We start from the raw sequence: 20,767 nt of genomic DNA, 5'->3' as shown, positions 1-20,767 counted from the left end.
GGTATTTGCTCTGGGTATTGTGGAGAAAAGAAAGGTATAAAGAGAGCAATGAGAAGTGGATAAAATCTCAGAAGCAAGAAGTCAGAATTTGTATAGAGAATGAGGAAGTCATCCAGTGTATCTCACTGTGAAGAGGCACATCTACCTGGCCTTGAGATTCCTCCTGCAGGGTCGCCAAGCACTCTGAACTGACCATTCACATTGCCTTTGTGACATTCTTTGTAATGGTTCATTTACCTCTCTGTCTCCCGCCAGGGATGTGAGATTTTTGATGCAAGGAACCAGGACAATCTGACAGTGAGCTCCTATCAGGCAGGGATTTTGTCTTATTTATCTTTGTATTCTCATAGCTTGGTATGGTGCTGCTAATTGGTGGCCCTCGGTACATGTATAATGCAAAATAAATGTATAATGAATGAATGGGTGAATGACATGGCTTAATAGCAGTTTATTTAAAAAGTTTTAAATTTAAGTTGAGAACAAGCAGCAAAAATAGTTAATGTGGTCTTGGGTAGCAACAATGAAAGGGTAGTGTCTGGTTTCTGAATATATAGAATCTTGGACCTATGGAGATAGAAATGATAAGGAAAATAAGACTGGTGGACTGGTGATGTGAAATGACTTGCTCATGGTTCCACAACAAATTTGTGATGGGAGTAGGAACTTGAATTTAGAGATCGTGGCTTTCAGTTAAATTTGATTTTTTACCAGTTCAACTATATTCTCTTCTGGTGAGACCACAACTGTGCAATTCTGAGCTCTACACTTAAAGAAATGTGTAGACAAAGTAGAATTTGTCCAAGGAAGGCTGATGCAGATGCTAGGGGAGAGTGGAAACTGTATCACGTGAAGATCAGGTGAGAACATTAAGGATATTTCACCTGGAGAAGAAAGTACTTGCAAAAGGGCTGCCGGGTGAGTGGAAAAATCATATGTGTTCTAATATTTTTAAATATATAAGTCATTATTCCTTTGCTCCAGAAAGGAAAAACAAGAGCCATGGGTAGAAATCACAGAGAAGTAAATTTCAACTCAATCTGAGACAAAGAATAATGTCTCAAGATTAGAAGTAACCAAGAATGAAATTCCAAACTATAAGAAATATGCAAGTAGAGGTTGGATGATTATCTGTCAGGACTAGATTGAGTTCCTTTAGAGTAAAGATCCCGTTTTACTTGTATTTCCCTAAGACTTTGAATGGTGCTTGGCACATAGTATATGCTCACTTCCGACTCACTATGTATCTTTTAAAAGGACTTCCTTTATGGGGTAGGTGAGCATGGAGGTGAATAAGAATGCACTGTATTATTAACCCATGGACTTTTCCAACACTTAGGTTTGTGATTCTTTGATAAAAAATCCTGCAAAATAGCATGCCAATATTTAGCAAAGCAAGTCATTTCATACTCTTTACAGGCAAAGGTTGGTGGAATTGCTGTTTCTTTCTTTCTTTTTTTTTTTTTTAAAGATTTTATTTATTAATTTGACAGAGAGAGAGACAGCGAGAGAGGGAACACAAGCAGGGGGAGTGGGAGAGGGAGAAGCAGGCTTCCCGCCGAGCAGGGAGCCCGATGCGGGGCTCGATCCCAGGACCCTGGGATCATGACCTGAGCCGAAGGCAGATGCTTAACAGACTGAGCCACCCAGGTGCCCCTATTTCTTTTAAACTCTACTAAGCTCTATAGTGTTACGTTGTTGCTCTTCCTTTAGGTGGAAGGGTTTGCCATTGACTACGGTCACTGCTAGTGTATCTCTGCACTTGTTAATCAAACTAAAGTTCCATGTGCAAGTTCAAATGGAGTGTGTTTTGTACAAGTAGCATAAGACCGGTTTACGGAACCACTTGCGTGATGATTATGCCCATAGATTCACACTTTCCAGAGTGCCGACTAACCTAGAAAACCAAGTGTTTCAGCATCCTAAATCTTATTTCGATTGTCACCATTTTTGAATGTTTTAATAAATATCATAAATATCACTTCAGGAAGCCTATTTTCACTGAATATTTTATATCCAGAATGTGTTGATTTGATATTTGTCTTTTTTTTTTTTTTTTTTAACACAGGAGTGTCGTTCCTTTTAGTCCATGTGGAGGTCATTTAAAGGAGGCAAAGAAAGCTCTAGATTTACTATATTAGCCACGAAAAGCTGGGGAGAACTAAGCGAGAATAAGGCAATTATTTGATTTGTTATTTACCTCATATTCTTTGAGAATTTTCATATTTTATTTCTTTCCAAAGTGATCATACCTATTTATATGCTCAAGAATTCCTATCAACTTCCCACTAAATTCTTTTAGGTGCTATGGGATTAGTTTGCTTTCTTATCTCAGCATTTAAATATGCTTACAGTGTATTTTTCTGTTTTTTTATGAACTATCATCATCACCACAGTCCCACTTCAAATAATGGGTCAGCATTTGCCATAAAGCTATTCAGAAGGAATTTGGTGGTGATTCCAACTTCTTTTTAAAGAACTCTATGCCATAAATGTAGCAAGGTGCTTCTGAGAATCTATGATTGTGGTGTTTCACTTTTAATGATGTTAATAAATTTTTCTGCAAGTTCTTAATTCCACTCACGTAAATGGAACAGGTTTTGTGCTCTGCGTATTCCTGATATGTAACTTGTTCCCGACCCTTCAGGTAAATGCACTTAACAGCGAGATTCTCAGATGCTTTCCAAATAAAAACCAATATCTTCTTTCCCTCTCTTTTATGAGTTATAGAACACTTTCCCTCCCCTTCTTCTTTGATTTAATTTATATGCCAGGGATTTTTCAGCTCTGGGGATGAAAATGGAAGACCAGGGAAGAAAGTTGATGAAATAGAGATGATTCAAAGATCTGAAATATTTTATCCTCACTCGATATAAAGTAAGTTATTTTTTCTCTTTTCCAATAACCATCATTTCCCTTGATCTTGGAATCACTCAAAACCTAGCCACCGAGTCCTGTATAAACTAATGCTCTGTCTCAAGATGTGGGGAAAGATGAACTACCGGTACCTGCAGATTGTACCAGCTTGATTATATTTACAGTTATGAGATACCGCAAATTTAAGAATGCCAATTTTTTCTCATCACTGAGTATTTATTATATATAACAAATACATGGGAAAGAAAAAACTATATTGTGTGATATAAATAGTTTATTTACATTACAGAAAAAACATCAAGACAATGTATACTATTTCAAATATATCCATACATAATCAAATATAGCTGTAGTACATGTTTTCATTGGTGTAGATTACCACAAATGCAAGGCAACATGTGTAGATCTCTTGTCTTATTCTTTTGTCTATAATACTGTATTGTGTAGTCCCAGCTCTCAGAAGTCCGGCCACTGTGCAGCATGCTCCCTTTAGATTAACCTCGTGGATGCTCTTGTTGTGTTGTCTGAACTGTAGTGCCCTGTATTTTGCTTCTGTCTGTGAATTCTGTTGCTTCTGGGGCATTTCCTAGAAGGTTGGAAAGTTTACAAATCTTAGTCCAGTGCTGTTACCTGAAGTTTGGTCCTACAATTACAGAGTGAAGTTGTCGATTAAGCCAATTGTTAAAATATTTCAGACAAAAGAATTTATTATTAGTAGAAGCTGGGATTATTTTGGAAGGTTTTTTTTTTTTTTTTTTTTTTTTTTTGCGCTTCTCCTTGCCGTTGTCTTTAAGCGTCTGTTGGGGAGCGCTGAAGAGCAGAGGCAGAAGGTGAAGAGGAATACATTTACCTGGTCCTCAACCGCTTACTCAGGAAGGCAGAAGAATGACTCAGCACAAGGCAGTCAAGCAAGTTGTGAGCTCATCTAATCTCACTTTAAATGTCTTCAACAATTTTATATTTTAAATGTCCTCAGGATGAATGTTATATTGACATTTCACTGCTACAAGTTTAAATCCTATCCAACCAGTGAATGAGCCAACTCTTAATATCTGATATGTAATGAAAAGGGATATTGTTTTGGTTCAGCCTGATATTATTTTTATAAATTAGTACCATAAGCTGGAGACATAAATTGGTGCCAACTATTTTGCTTCTATAAAAGCTAAATTGAGTCAAATTATCTGAAAAGCTCTGGTCTGGTGTCTTTTCTCTTAAAATAAACAAATGCTTTGATGATGCAAATAAGAACAATATAAAGTTCATATAAAATCTTATTACAATAAGATGGCTTTCAGAGATTATATATTCATATATATGTTCATATATGAATAAATAAATATATATAATATATATATATATTTTTTACAGAGGTGTGGTAGATCAGTCAAAATGAACATGGAGCCGAAAGTCACATTCCCAGCAAGTGGGAGCTGGAGACAAAAAGATTGAAAATCCATCTTCTCAACAGGGCAACTCTTTTCATTCCAGAGCATGTCTCTAGATGTCTATATTTTTATGACACATGCTGTATTTAGAAGGAGGGCAGATGTTTGACTAAAATAATAAAAACAAGGGGAAGCAATTAGAAAAAAAGAAATTGGGAGGAGGGGAAGAGAGAGAAAAGAAGAGAGACCAGGGGATGGAGAAATTAAAAGAAAATTAAAGAGAATGAAAGGACCTCTGCTTGGTGCAATTTGTCAATCTTTTAGCAACGGCATATGTTGGAATAGGTCTTGACAGACAAGTGTGGTCAAGGTGGTCAGAAAAGGGGAGGGTTAGGGGAGGGGCAGATGACCTAGGTGGAAAATCTGGTTTTTGAGTAGAACATTCTCAAGTGAGTAGAATGAATCCACACTGGGAAGAGTGTGGCTTTTTGACTAGTGTGACTCCTGGAAAGACTTTGGAAGACTTGGACATCCTAAGACAGCTTTATGAAATGCATTACAAAAATGCTAATTTAGCTCATGTACTCTTCCTCAAAAGTAAATGGAGACTAGATGTTGTTTTGTTTTAACATGGAAAATGAAAATGGCCATATGCCTTGAAAAAATGTCTTCCTTCTAATTTGGAGCTCATTTTAGGTTGTCTTGAGCGTCGGAACACACGACGTTATGACTAGCCGAGGGGCAGTATGAGCAGGGTGTAAGTGCACAGGATCTGACACCAGGCAGCCTGGACTCCACAGCTGCTCTTATTGCTCCGCTGTGTACGCTTAGCAATTGGCTAACTTCTCATACCTCAGGATTCCTATTTTGAAAATGGGGATCACTGTTCCTTCTTCGTATGTTATCAAATGTATATGTGTGTGTACACACATGTATGATATACACACACACATAACATATACACAATGCTTGGTGAAATAAGAACCCTACATATTCCAGCTATTCTTATAACATATGGGAACAGAACTGTGATTAATAACAAACTTGAGAACATCTGCTAAAGTATTGAAAGTTTTGCATTTTTGTCAGTACATGAAGTACAAAGTACAAATCCAATTGTAATGAGATTAGATCTATTGAATGGGAATCTGGTTTTTCATGTGCTGACATGGTGTACATATCGGAAGACTTGAGACCCTTAGAGTAATATGGCACCGCTTCTTGTGTTTTAGATTCTTTTCTATCTTTCCTTTATACTCAGTATTTTTGGTTTCTTGAGTTATCTTTATGTTCCCCAGAATCTATTTTAGTATAATCCATTGACTCACTTGGCATCTAAACGTGAGAGTCTAGTTGATGAGCTCAGCTTGGCTTTGAGCAGCACAAAGCTCCAGTCGATGATCTTCCCTTAAGCTTTTAGGCCCGGCAAGGATTTATGAACCATATTTTGTCTTTTTCAAGAGCAAATGCCACACTTGTCCTCAAAGAAGATAGGGCAGCACAGCTACGGAGACGTATTGTGGCCTTTATTCTCTAAGGATATGGTACTTTCTTTTATTTTCTTGTCTTTAGAAAAATAATTTTGGGGGAAACATTCTGATTTACTGTAGAGCTGTACAAATGAACGAAAGTTTAAATGTCTTGTGAATTTGGCAAAAAACTTAAAAAACTTTCTTGGAACTTTTTCTCAAGGAGTGTGAAATCAGGTCAGAAAGAAGCGTCTTCAATAGTATTTCCGGTTAGACAGGGCATAAATAATACGGATTTGGTTGCCATGAATTTACACACTGATGAAGTTAAGCAAGTAAATACCTGGCCTTACCCCTTTACTCCAAGCACAGTGTCAGACATCACTAATTAACCATGATTTTCTCTCCTATTGAAACTGGATGAGGTCTCTGGATCCCTTTCAATCTTAGTCTCCAGAAACAATTACCATTTGATTGTTCTGGGGTTTTGGTATAAACGCTTGTTGTCATATTTGCTGCATGTTTCCATATATCAAAGGTTTTCATGTACTGCAACATAATCTTTTTTATTGTAGCTATTTTCTTCGAATTTTGTGTTTAAAAGCTATTTTAACTTAACGTAAAAATGCACCTGTTGTTTACATCAAATATGTTAAAAATGATTATATCAGCGTTATAATTGGAAATAAGTACCATAAATGAAAGCTATCCTTGAACACTATTCTAGGCCTTGTGTACAATCTCTTCTCACCTCTTTTGGCATACTGATCTGGGTAAATAAGACAACACTGTCATCTAAATAGTCTGTTAGTAGTTTGAACGAAAACTGACTTTCCATAGCTAAAAGAGAAAAGCATATTTAAACAAAGATTGGCATCACATAGTAGAGAAAAACAGATCTTTGCCTCAAAAATAAATAATCCTCATCAAAAGGCAAAAATAAGGAAAATACTTGGTAGCACTCCAGCATGAAAATCGATGCTATTCACATGCTGTTATGATGAGGAAACAGGACTCCTGAGAATGGATGGCTGCCGAGTCCACAAAGGGACTCCTACGTAGAGTAACCTAAGTAAGGCAAGGAGGAACACCAGATTCCCTTATCTGGGTGGCCATCGAGCACATTACTGACCTTGTGATGCAGAGAACCACCACACAGATGACAGCAATTTGAATGGTCCCAATCACAGCTGCGATTAAGACATACTGAAATCGTACAGGGCCGGGAACAACGTACAGCACACTGTAGTCCTTTTTTTCACAGTGTTGTCCAGTATAACCAGCATCACACCTGGAAGGAAGGATAGTGTCCAGTTACCTGTAGCTGCTGGACTCATTTTTATAGTCGGCCCATACACAGTTATCTTCACTGTGAAATCGGGGCTGTTTATTTCCCTCTTTAAAGAAATGCTGCTTTGTAGATGTGGCTTTCGACTGTATCCTTTCAATGAGATTTCCTTGTGTTTTTGGTTTCAAAGGTATAAGGTTTTCTTTTATACTTATAATAAGATTTTGTGACAGGAGGGTTGGTACGTAGTTTGTGATGATGATATAGAGAAGCAGTGGCTGTCCAGAAATACTATTCTTTCCATATTTTTTTTCAGATGAGTTTCACATTTTATTTAACTTGTCCTTTAATCGACCTAAGTCGACATGATTACTTGAGAAAAGGTTTGTTTCTGAGGATATGGGTGTAAATTGGGGCTATTTATTTATTTACTTTTGGATAAAGCATTCCCTGGCTACTGTGAGAATAAATGTTGAAAAATGTTTAGACCAAGGATACAATAAGTGATTTCTTTAATTTGTCGATCCTAAAGTTGTCTACTTATGTTAGAGAGCTAAATTTCAGTAGAAAAAAAAAACCAATTATGGTGTAAGCAACAGAGTTCTGCAAAATAAACCCATGCGCTATTCATCTGAGAATGAACGCTGCTTCTCACTCACTCAAGCCTCATCAGAAAGCATCAGGAGACCATCTGCGTGTTAAAATTAGCATTTGACAATGAAATGAAGAAACTGTTCACATAATAATACCAACAAGGGTCAACTTGTCATTGGCTTTGTGCAATTATTTTAGTGCTTCACTTGGAATTTCTCCATTCTGGGGTCTTTCCTCTTTGCCTTGAAGGGTTTAATAATGGGGACCCTGCTAAGGATGACAGGGCAGCAGGACCAGCCTCCCAGTTATGTTGACTGTACCTGGCTTCACTGGAAGGTGCTACTGTATTCAATTAAGGAAGATATAAAAGGAAGACAGTTCTTGAGCGTAGAGAGAGAAGAAAGAGTGAGGAGGAGGAGGAGGAGAAGAGAGAGAAACTCCTTTCGCTGTGTAACAATACACAACCTATTTCATCATATGCCACTTGTAGATTCCTTTAATAAAAATACATTTGTTTTTCCACCTTGGGTTTACCGTATTTTTACCATCTCAGTAATTATGTTCTATTCATGAATATTCAGCAGATATTTATATTTATTAACTAAGTCCAGACAAGCAATTTCTTTGTGTCTCAACTGAGTTAGAATCTGTGGAGGTACAGCTAATAATCGCACTGTACAAGGCTTGTGGGTAGCCGACCCACAGCAATGAGTAGGTGCCTAGCAAAACCAAGATTGATAAAATTGATTGGACACCTGAAGGACTTTGGAAAAGATGACCTCCCCAAAGCAACGACGTTATCTTATATACCCTAAGTCCTCATCCATTCATTTCAGAAATATTTATTGACCTCCTGTTATGTGCCAAGAGCTATTCTATGTCCATGGGAAAGAGCAATGAATAAAACAGAGGAAGCTGAGTCTTTAAGAAGCTTGTAATGCCCAAAGTACAATTTGAAATTCTACCAGAAGAGTATACATAATGATATGTTACATAGTACTCAGGTATGTAAGGCACACACATTTCATGGTTTTCTAGTGGGTGTCTGTGTGTGTGTGTGTGTGTAGGAGAGTCAGTGAAAAGTTTTGCTGCTGATCACCCAGTCAGGCAGAATGCCATGCAATTCTTTGCAAACATCCAGAATTTAGTTCTCTGTGTTTACTTTATACATTTTAAAAATTAAAGAGTGAAAACATTACCTGCAAGATGGCTCCTGCATATTGATAGAATGTTCACACTTCCCATGCATGCAGAAACCATTGTAATGTTCTGGGCAAGGTATGTAGTGTTCTCTTGCACTTTCTTCTAACTTGTTAGCATTCTCTGTGAATACAGATAAAAACAGGCACCCCTTGTAAATAGTTTCTCAGCCCAGTAAGATCAACCAGTACATTAAGAAGCAAAGCTATGGTAGGCAAAGATATTTAAAAGGGCAAGAACTAAAAGGCCATGCTTCAGAAGAAAGAAGAAGAATTGAAAGACAGACATCTTCACAAGTGTGTTTAGAGATGAAACTGCAAAATTACCCAGTGCTTTTCATGCTTTTATGCAATTTTTTCCATATTTAATAGGCAGTGATGTTTCTATAAGTAGTCAGACAGCTTTAATTTTCCTTGGGTAGAGACCGTACATTGATCATAAAATAATTCAAGAAGAACTATCTTATTTTTTGAATTTCAAAGCCCAGCATAATGTCCCTAAGAGTGAATGGCTGCAATACCTTGATACTTTCTCAGTGTGGTAGCTTAAAAGTTAAAATATAGCTGTGTTCAGTTGTTAAACAGATGTTTTCCAAAACTAAATGCAAATTGCAACAAACATATTCTTTCAGGCTTTTTTCATTTACTGTGAAGGGGAATTCTACTAGCACCGTACATTTTCTTATTGCCAAAATAAAGCTATTGAAAGAGCAAACGTTATTTCAGAATCATTTATGGAGATACTAACACAGTACATATTGAATTCTCTAAGTGTATTCCAATGCATAATAGCTGGCCTATGTTAACAATGTGATGTGAAAGCTAAACTTACAATAAAGAAAAAATTTGTGTTCTAAAGTGAACCCTTTCCTCTGTCATTAACAAGTTTTGTTTTCTTATGTTTCTACAAAGATATTAAAATATGTTTTCCGACCTTCAGCTCAAATACATTTGCTTCATATTTGTAATGCTATCTCTAAATAGTCTTGATTATGGTCATCTTATAATATCAAGTTTGCTTTTTTTGAGTCTTTTCCATAATCCGTGACCTGACTTGACAAACTTTAAAATTCTTGCCTAAACACATGAAAAATATAATTGTCTTGACTTCAATCTGAGATGCTCTTCAATCCACAGCAAGAGAAGTAATGGAAGCAGCGGTAATAGAAGATTAAAAATGAACTACTATTTTTATGAAATAAATTATTTCCTATTATTTCACATACAGGCATAGCTTTTATTACAGTGCGTCCTTATAGTTTGGTACTGGCAGTCATGGATGATGCATATATTCATCAGGAGAAAAAATACCTTTAATATGGGTGAATCAGACAAATGCATTATTTATGTTTAAGCAGAGCTGTAAAATATCTATAATTTTAAGATCTAGTTAGTCATCTGCAGAACTTTTAAGTTTGAAGTATATTGTTAAATATGTTAAGTGTTTTCCTGTGTAGGAATATTTATGCACATTTGTATGATGGGTAATATTTCAAATCACAGCTCAAATTAATCAAGGATTTATCATAAGTATGCTAGAGAGACTGGAGATGGCATTTAAATCATTCATTTGTCCTATATTTGTGTCTCTTTACCTATTTAGGTGATATTTTGTTTGTATTATATTCCTACTTTGATGACTGTCGTTAAAATGAATGAACCACTTCCATGGAAAAGACTAAAAATATACAAAATTTTCTCTTTTGGTTTCCCCCATTCTTCCAAGGTACTTTAGAATTTTATGTCATGGTGTTTTTAGTAACAAATTACAGCTGTAATGAGCAAACACACAAAAACTGAAATAAATAATGTTGGGTGAATTTTTCAATATGGGAATATGTGACCAAAACAGAAGCAGGGCGAGGATGCTATTTTGATGCAGCTTGAGATGGCTTGTGGTCATTCCTGAATCTGTGGTGAAGACTAGGCTCATTTGTTGCCGCAGCCAGGAGGCTAGAAGCTAGAGTGGTCAAACCATGCACCTGCTGTTTAAAGGCGACTTTCCCAGTGGGGTTTGCCAGCCCACTGCTGATGTAACGGACCAGCACTGATTTTCACTCTTATTCCTGGATCTTCTCCCCATAACAAGCAATTCAACACTTCTAGTTAGTGTTTGTTAGTAACCCTTCAGTGCTTCCTCACACCTGCATGCAGGAGAATTTTCTGTAACTTCCCTCTCCTTCAGTTATGCATTGTGATTTCAGGCATGGTATTTTTCAAACACATCTTATTAGGACTATTTTTCTTTTTGTCAGTTGCAAAAGAAGATCAAGAATTTTCTTAACTCAAAATCCATTTTTAGGCTATTTTATTTTTAACTCCATCCCTCGCCCCATACTGTTTTTATTTTTGGATTTGTACCATATTCATAATTATGAACCGAAGTCCAAGGGCAAAGTAAGAGCTTGTTTGAGTGAGGCTGCGGCCTTAGTGTAGTAGGAACCAGATATTTCCACAAGGTTCATTATCCAGACAGGATGATCACGTGTGAGGAGAAGAGTTTCCATCATAAAATCTGCTAATTAGTTTACACCATTCCTTATGAGCTTGGAGTGCTCTGTTATGCTGCTCGTAGGATACTGTCAGATAAGAAAGTTAGAGAGATTGAAAATAAATGAATAGAAGAAATGATCCCTGAGCAAGAAAATGAGGAATCATCAATATATGTCAACAAATTTATAGTCAATCCAATCAAGTAAACCAGTTGATTGAAAACCTGAATATATAACCACTTCTAGTAATGCAATAGACATATTTTAGAAACGAGATTTGAGTATATTAAGAAGAATAGAGACACAGAAAATCTAATATTCCAACCAAGTTTGTGTATGGACGACGGTATTCGTGACCCTGATGTTTATGCCTAGGTATTCAAGCAATCCTGAAGCACTTAAAAGATTTAAAATCAACTAAAAATGATACTTTGGAAGTCCATATGTTTCCTACAGTGCCTGATGATTTAGACATCCATTTCTCTGTCCTCCACTGAAAGAGGTTTAATGTAAGGGTTGTGTTCTTTCTGCTAAAAGAGATAGTGACAATGGTAGAAACTCTCCATGTTTTTGTGTAAAGTCTTCAACTAGTTTCCTACTAAATGTTCACGAATGATTTATGCTGAAAGGGATCCTGACCTTTTTAAGAAACCATTTCTGGTATAATCTGAGTTAATTGCAGCAGAGCTAACAGGGTTGCATGCCCATTGCTAGTCAATGCTCTAGTCAAGAGCTATAGAAGTGGGTCGCTCTAAAGCACAGCTATATGTATTGTTTCTATCCTGGCGCGTTCAGGGAAAGAGATGGGGGAGGGAGGCAAGAGACAGAGGGAATGAAGACTGGCAAGGTTTTAACTTATCATAACTCAAGTAAGGGAAGTGGGTAGAAAAGGGGCAGAGCCAGGCATGGCGGTTCAGAGACTTAAGTCAATATAGCCCAGAGTGTGTGTACGTGTGTGTTTAGCATTATCCCTGCCTTTTTCTTCCCCAAAAGCTGTAAATAAGATGTTGTTCAGATAATTAATCTACCAAGCAACACATTATGGATTGAAGCAGAAATATGACAGTGTAAAACTTGCCTAAAACTATCCATGTACCCAAAGAAAGAATGTTTCCTGGGGCAAGGGTTAGAGCTTGGTGAAAGAAGCTTCTGAAAGTCGTGTTCTCTATTCAAGTGGTCTCCAGGGTGGTGTTGCCCCGAGAAGCCAACCCGAACTTGCGAACCTAGAGTCCCAGGTGCAGAAATGGATGCACAAAACTATTAGCGTCTGATGCTGCTAACTATTCACTCAGTCAACCCATTTCCCTTGTTCTGATGGTCTGTTGTCTGAGCAGTCTTAAAATAATTTGATTTCTTTGTAGCCTACAGTATCACCTGGATTTCTTATCCATTTGACAGTTATATATTACATATGAGTTGAATTGATTAGTTCTGACTTACTGTGGTTTTTTTTTTTTTTTTTTTTTTTTTTTTGGCATAAGTCAGCTTTCTCCAGCCCACTCAGTTCTGGCATTTTGTAAGATCAAACTTCTGCACTTACAAGCTAGAGGACCGGCCGGGCCTGGCCCATGGTGCACTGTAGTCTGGGAGGCCTTGTGGGGGCTGGTCAGATGATATTTCTCTGGAGATAGCACTACTTTGCTTTAATCAGGCCTTTCTTTGGAATATCTACAGATCCCTGTGCCACTGATTCGCTTCTGTGTAAGAATTTCAGAGTTAAGTTGGAAAGATCCTGAACTAGAGGTAACATGAAGGATTCAGTAGATGTTTTAGAGAGCCAGATTTCTACTGCACATTTTTAAGCAACTAAAGCTGTTCAGTAAGTGAGTGAGTAGTATACTGAAGTAGTGAATTTCTGGTGGTAAAAAGAAGCCTTCTTACTACTGCTGAGATTCTGTAGAGTGTTACTGTGTAGGAGATTTGATTATTTCAGATCTCTAGGTTCTTTGAACTCTAAAAGTAATATTTATTTCTACTGCTAATGTTTACTTAAAATAAATTACCAATAAATATATACTGATATTTATTGTACAATATTATTCTTGATATGCTGGGAAAAAGAATTAAACAAGTAGGAACATTATTTAGGTATAGTAAATAAAGGAAATCACTTTGGTTTAATTATGGGGACATTTTACTTTATCAAAGGGCATACGATATCTTAAATATTTACAATGTCTATAGTTCGGACATTCTAGCATAAAGTGAACTCTTTTATGCATTATCTTCCTTTGTGGGAACAATATGTTTGTGGATTAAATTCAATTTCTTTTTTTATTTTATTTTATTTTTTGTTTGGGAACACATATATTTAGTAAAATTGCAAAGAAAAACAAGGAAATAGTAAACACAGAATTTACAGTAATGCTTAATTTTGAAGGCAAAAGAGAGGCAACGGGAGAGACTCGAGTTTTTGGTTTTTTTGGGGATTGAATACTTCTTTTTTTAAAATTTTATTTTATTATGTTATGTTAGTCACCATACAATACATCATTAGTTTTTGATGTAGTGTTCCATGACTCATTGTTTTCGTATAACACCCAGTGCTCCATGCAGTACGTGCCTCCCTTAATATCCCTTCACCAGGTTAACCCATCTCCCCCGCCCCCCTCCCCTCTAAAACCCTCAGTTTGTTTCTCAGAGTCCATAGTTTCATGGTTCATCTCTCCCTCCCATTTCCCCCACTTCATTTTTCCCTTCCTTCTCTTAATGTCCTCCATGCTATTCCTTATGATCCACAATAAGTAAAACCATATGATAATTGACTCTCCCTGTTTGACTTATTTCACTTAGCATAATCTCCTCCAGTCCCATCCATGTCGATGTAAAAGTTGGGTATTCATCCTTTCTGATGGCTGAGTAATATTCCATTGTATATATGGACCACATCTTCTTTATCCATTCATCTGTTGAAGGGCATCTTGGCTCTTCCCACAGTTTGGCTATTGCGACATCGCTGCTATGAACATTAGGGTGCATATGGCTCTTCTTTTCACTACATCTGTGTCTTTGGGGTAAATACCCAGGAGTGCAATTGCTAGGTCATAGGGTAGCACTATTTTTAATTTTTTGAGGAACCTCCACACTGTTTTCCAAAGTGGCTGTACCAACTTGCATTCCCACCAAGAGTGTAAGAGGGTTCCCCTTTCTCCAAAACCTCTCCAACATTTGTTGTTTCTTGCCCTGTCCATTTTGGCCATTCTAACTGGTGTAAGGTGGTATCTCAGTGTGGTTTTGATTTGGATTGCCCTGATGGCTAATGATGATGAACATTTTTTCATGTGTCTGTTAGCCATTTGTATGTCTTCTTTGAAGAAGTGTCTGTTCATGTCTTCTGCCCATTTTTTGACTTGATTATTTGTTTTTTGGGTGTTGAGTTTGAGAAGTTCTTTATAGATCTTGGATACCAGCCCTTTATCTGTAGTGTCATTTGCAAATATCTTCTCCCATTCTGTGGGTTGCCTCTTTGTTTTGTTGACTGTTTCCTTTGCTGTGCAGAAGCATTTTATCTTGATGAAGTCCCAAAAGTTCATTTTTGCTTTTGTTTCACTAGCTTTTGGAGATGTATCTTGAAAGAAGTTGCTGTGGCCGATGTCAAAGAGGTTACTGCCTATGTTCTCCTCTAGGATTTGGATGGATTCCTGTCTCACATTGAGGTCTTTCATCCATTTTGAGTTTATCTTTGTGTATGGTGTTAGAGAACAGGTGAGTTTCATTCTTCTGCATGTGGCTGTCCAATTTTCCCAGCACCATTTATTGAAGAGACTGTCTTTTTTCCTTTGCATGTTTTTTCCTGCTTTGTCAAAGATTATTTGACCATAGAGTTGAGGGTCCATATCTGGGTTCTCTATTCTGTTCCATTGGTCTGTATGTCTGTTTTTGTGCCAGTACCATGCTGTCTTGGTGATCACAGCTTTGTAATATAGCTTGAAATTGGGCAATGTGATGCCCCCAGCTTTGTTTTTCTTTTAAATTCAATTTCTAACATCATGCTTTAACATCGCAAATTATCTTTGACAAGCACAGGCACACGCACACGAGTAGTGCCATCTCATTTGTTATGTTTTTAACAAGCTTTTCCTGTGGGCAAAGTGGGCCACATTTTTCCAGAAAACTAAAATTTTCCATTTTGAATATATTTGCATAATACTTCTATTTTTTTTTACATTTAATAATGGTGCAAGGAAACCCCTTGTATTCATGCACTTGCACACCTATTGGGATTACTCGATTTTACCTGTCTCCTACTTACTGCCATAGCGCCAAAGCCATTTGAAAATATGAAAAAAAAATGTCTTTCTTTCTATTATATTTATATTGTGCCTGGGACAGAATCAAATTATGAATTTGGAAGTGAAGTCATGATTATTCCCGTTGTGTTGATTAGAGCTGGTTTCAGAGAAGATATATAATTCTTAGGATTTCCTCTCCTTATCAGGTATATACGAATGAGGTGGCAGGAAAGCCTCATATCTAGCTTGAGTTGCAATAGTTTTTTAAAGACCAGAAAAGCGTTCCTATTGAACAGGTTCTGAATGTAATGCAATAGGAGTTCTTGCAACTTAACAAATTCCATAATAGCTTTACCTGCTGTCATAGTTTCTTCAAAGCACAGATGAGTAGATGAGAAGGGTCTCTCCTTTTTTAAGCCTCTAAGACAGAGACTCAAATGAGAATGCCAGCTACAGGTGACTGGCGAGTGCAAGGGACACGAAAGCATTTCAGGACACAATCAATTCTCAAGTTTTGTAAAGAGCAGAGACTCAGTCACAATGTTCTTAGTTATTTAATCTCTGTTAAAGATTTGGAAAAATAACTTCAAAACAGAAACCAAGTCCTTTGCTACAAACGTAATATTTCTTCTACCAGTTGAACCTATTTTTTTCAGAAGAGTCATTGAAACTATTTGGATCCAAAATTTTCCCAGTTAGGCAGTGATCTGGGTTGGGAGTAGGACGGGCAGAGATTGGGAGAAATTCTTTTTACCCCACCATCGATCAGGCACTAATATAAGATGTGAAATATGATTATCCATATTACCACTTGTGTGTATAAATTTCCTATTGGACATACAAATTAAAATAAAGCAGAGGAAAACTAATTTTCATGTTACTACATTCTCAGGCAAGGCCTTAATGACATTATTCAAAAATTGCTTGAATTTAAATTGGAAAAAGTACTAGCATCTGAAATAGAATAGTAATTTGGAGGCTGGACTGATTGAAATGCAACAATATTGCACGATTATTTGCATGGGGTTTTATTATCTCAGTTTCTACTGGTAATATATTTACATAGATAAAAGCTGAGAAATCTGTACAATCTTGGGAAAGAAACTTGTATGTAAGCATTTTAACTTATGACACCCAAATACAGTTATTACAATTCCAGGACTTGGCATCACAAGGCTAAATCACAGATTTAGCTATAAATTCTCGACCTCCAAAAAATATGTATCATATATGTATATTATATATATATAATATAAAATAAATATATACTTACCTGTTTATTATTAAAAGAAAAATAAGCAGATTTTTAGCCATTTGCTCTATCCTCTGCCCTGAAATGCCCTGCCTGGCTTCGGATGGCAGAGTCCTCAAAAGTGTGAAGGGAGCAGGCTACTGGGAGAAACTGTACTCGGCCTCTAATGGTCCTTTTCAAACTTCACCATTCAGTCAAGAGCCTATTAACTCTCAGCAAGTGGGTAACTCCTATAGGTTTAGAGGATTTAGCTTGAAGACCTTTTAAAAATATAGTATTTTATGGAACTTTAGATGTCTTTGACAACACTTCATAAATATCAGGCCTTGAGAAGAGGTAGGGATCATTAACCTCTCAGGAGTCCAGAGCTGGAGGTGCCTTAAGCTTATCTGGGGCAATTTGCTAGAGCTTTCCCCACTGAGCTTTTGCTGCAGCGACCCTTCTTACTTCCAAGCTGTTCTTCGACGACAAAGTTTACTACAAACTTTAGAGAAAGAAAAAAAAAAATACAGGAAGCCATTTTATGTCAAGAATACACCCCTTCCCTTCTTTCTTTAGTCTTAAACTAAATCTATACATTTCTGGCCAAGTTTATTTGCTCAGTGGCTGACTGGGCATCCTTTCTTAATGAGCCTGTTCAGTGACAATGCTGAAAATGACAGAGCAAGTGACAGAGGGTTCAGGTCCTGTTCACTTCTGCCTTCTGGGCTATGTGAGTGAGCCATTTTTCCCTTCATGGGCTGCATTTGCAGAAATGGTTAAACCGCTCAGATAATCCTTTCTAGGTGACACATTTGTTTTCCCCTGTGACTCTGAAGTTACTAACCAACAGAGAGTGAGGAGGATTTAGGCTGGAGCATTCACTGAAGTGCAGCAGAAATAAAGGTTTTAATAATGTCAATAAGACAAAAAATGGCTTTTGGTAATTTGTTAAATGAATATTTCCTGAGTACCTACTATGTGTCTTGTGCTGTGCTATGCACTGCATGTAACATACTATATCTATTGACTGTCTCCCCATGATTTTGTTTGTTGTCTTCTAAACATAGCCAAGAAAACAGATTTGCAAGACAAGATGATGATAAATATTATCTACATTCACTGGAGAATCTACAACATGCCCAACATTGTTAATACTTAACATGAGAAAAATGTATTCCTTATTACAGCTCTTTAAGGTAGATTTATAAAAATCCCATTTTGCGTAAATGAGGAAAAGTAAGCTCAAATAGGTTGAATTGCTTATCTTAGAAATTGACACAATCAGTAAGCAGAACCGGGGTCAAAGCCAGCTCTTGCCAGTGTAATATGCAGACCATGTAGTTAAGAACTCATTAAAAAGAAGACAGTATCTGGCCTCCATATCTTACTTATTGTTTGCCCTTTATGATTTCTGATTCTTTATCCCACATGGATCCTACTGCTGCTCTGAAAACCAGTTCTTTTCTTTTCTTTTCTCTTCCTCCTATCCTGGGAGAGATATTTTGTCAGAGGGCAAACCATCATGAATCCCAACTTCTCCATCCTCCTCAAGGGCTCTCTCCATCAGTGATCTCCTTCCTCTCCTGTATCTTCAATTCTCCTTCACTCTTTGCTCCTTGCCACTAGCATTTAAACATTTTCGAATGTCTTCCTTCTTAAAACAAGAATTTACAAACTTCTCATAATGCATGTGCCTTTGTAGGCCTCTTGTCTCCCTTCTCTTCTTCTTAAGAAGCTAAACTTCATAAAAGTATTGTCTCCACTCCTGTTTCTTTACTTCCTGCACTAACTTCCATTCACTATTTACCCATGGCTCTCTGGTCACCCCTTCAGAAAAACTGCTGTGACCTCGGTCAACCCACAGCATCTTTAGTGATAAAACCAGTAGTCTCCTCTCTGATTTCCAATGTCCCGATCTCTCAGTAATTTGATACAGCTGACCACTTCCACCTTTTTGAAGGTTTCTCTTCCCTAGACTTCCATACTAGGCTTTTGGTTTTTGTTGGTTATTTTGGGTTTTTTTTTTTTTCCTAGACTGTTTTGTAGGCTTCTCTTTTCCAACGGATTCTTCCAAGTATTGATGCTTTCTTAAAGTTCTTCTCTTTTTACACTTTAATCATTCTCCCTGCAGGAGCCCATACTAACTCACTAAATGCCTCTGATTTCCAAATTCTGATTAGTCAGCCTAGATCACCTTTTCTGAGTCTTAAAAGGCTAACTTGTATTGTGAGATGACAAGAAAGGACGCACATTATGGGGTGTTCCTAAATTTATTTGTTTAGCGAACCTCTCTTACAGGAATATTTTGTGGGACTGTTCCATCAGACTCCATTCTGGGAAACGCTGCATTGGACCAAGGCATCTTTAGATTTTTCACATAGTGACACACATAGAAAATGATAACATTTGGTTTTAGGTAAAAGAAGGAGACCACCATCCTGGGGGCTCTAGCCACCCAAGCTTCCTGAAAGCTGAGGTGGATTGATGAATTAACATACCAGTTATTCATTCAGGGCACATAAGAAAGCTTTGCATTGGACTCTACGTTCCCTTAGGGCAAAGACTATGTACTGTTTACTGTACTCTCTCCAGGGTATAGAACAAGGACTAGCACAAAATGGGTGTTTACTAAGTAGTATGAATAAATGAATAAATACTATAGGCATAGGCAATATATGTGGAAGCCCCAGGTACCTTGGTGTGGCAGCTTTCAAAAGATTAGTTGTTTGCCTCAAACAGCCAGCTGCATTTTGGTAACTGTCCTTAAAGTCACAGACAATCCCTACTTTAAATGACAAGGTAAAGGATGCCTGGGCGGCTCGGTTAAGCGTCTGACTCTTGATCTCAGCTCAGGTCTTGATCTCCGGTGGTGAGTTTAAGCCCTGTGTTGGGCTCTATGCTGGGCATAGAGCCTACTAAAAAAAATGGGGGTGCTTGGGTGGTTCAGTCGGTTGAGCGTCTGACTCAATTTCTGCTCAGGTCATGATCTCAGGGTCTTGGGATCACACCCTGCATCTGGCTCCATCCTCGGCAGAGAGTCTGCTTGAGGTTCTCTCTCCCTCACGCACCCTTTTCCTCTGCCCCTGCCCCTCTCAAATAAGTAAGTAAATCTTTAAAAAAAATGACAGGTAAGGTGCAATATGGTGGAGAACTCTAGTGTACTCACTAGAATGTATATATTCAGTATGACAGGAATAGATGCACAAGTAAAAGCCATATTTGCTGTGCATCTTCAGTCTTCTTCAGGGAAAGATAAAAGGCTGGAGAGCAAAAATGTGTTGCTAACCATAAAAGACAAGAAAGATACCTATAAATGACTCGAATATGCAAATATAGGCAATTGATGTGTTGATGAGTTTGCACATTTCTCCTGTATGATGTCATGGCCCAAAAAGGGCAATCTGAGAATTTATAGTGTAGATTTGGATTCATTTGCAAAGTTGGAGTACTGCCATATGTTAGTACTTGACCAAATTAATGTAAGTGATTCTCATTGAAAGGGTTAGAAGGTACACCATCTTTTCTAATATGCAGTGATGAGACAAAATAATTTTAAGAAACAAATATAGTTGATTGTGCTATGAGTATTTCTGAAAGTTGGTTTAACATTTCAAATTAGCATTCTAAATAAAACTGATAATAAAAAAGTCATGGAGTCAATTCTAAGCAGAATTTTATAGTTTTTCTAAGAAGTAATTTCTGAACATAGCATAGCCTCTGAACGGTTTAATGGCATTGAAAAGTTATTCTGTTTTGATGGTATTTCTCAATTATATCTTAGTATATGTCTACAAATCAAATATCTTTGTGTTTAAGCAGAATAAGACAGCTAATAAAGGTGGTATTGTTTCCTAAAATAAAAGCTTTAATGATGTGATAATCCATCATAGATTTCTGGGTAGTTTCTCCATTTAACCTCTTACATTAGAGACATGATAATACGAATGAACAAGTCTTTCTCATGCCCTGTATTATACATTTTTTTACCTTCAGTAAA

At 37.2% G+C, this 20,767-nt stretch overlaps 1 protein-coding gene across 1 annotated transcript in view; it reads right to left on the bottom strand.

The window, feature by feature from the left end:
* Positions 1-3,069: 3,069 nt before the first annotated feature.
* The window catches only part of TMEFF2 (transmembrane protein with EGF like and two follistatin like domains 2), a 226,765-nt gene continuing 209,067 nt past the window's right edge, over positions 3,070-20,767 (bottom strand). Inside the window, exons 8-10 of the mRNA XM_035007499.1 lie at positions 8,813-8,936; positions 6,864-7,022; positions 3,070-3,460 (exon numbers count right to left, since the gene is read on the bottom strand). Of these exons, the coding sequence (XP_034863390.1) occupies positions 3,364-3,460; positions 6,864-7,022; positions 8,813-8,936 (380 nt within the window). The 3' untranslated portion in view covers positions 3,070-3,363. The remainder of the gene's footprint in view (positions 3,461-6,863; positions 7,023-8,812; positions 8,937-20,767) is intronic.

This window comes from Mirounga leonina, unplaced genomic scaffold, assembly GCF_011800145.1.
Source record: "Mirounga leonina isolate KUSES-001 unplaced genomic scaffold, KU_Mleo_1.0 Mir_151, whole genome shotgun sequence".
NCBI lineage: Eukaryota > Metazoa > Chordata > Mammalia > Carnivora > Phocidae > Mirounga > Mirounga leonina.
Note: the sequence above shows the minus strand (reverse complement) of the source record. Positions and strands in the feature narration are given on the sequence as shown.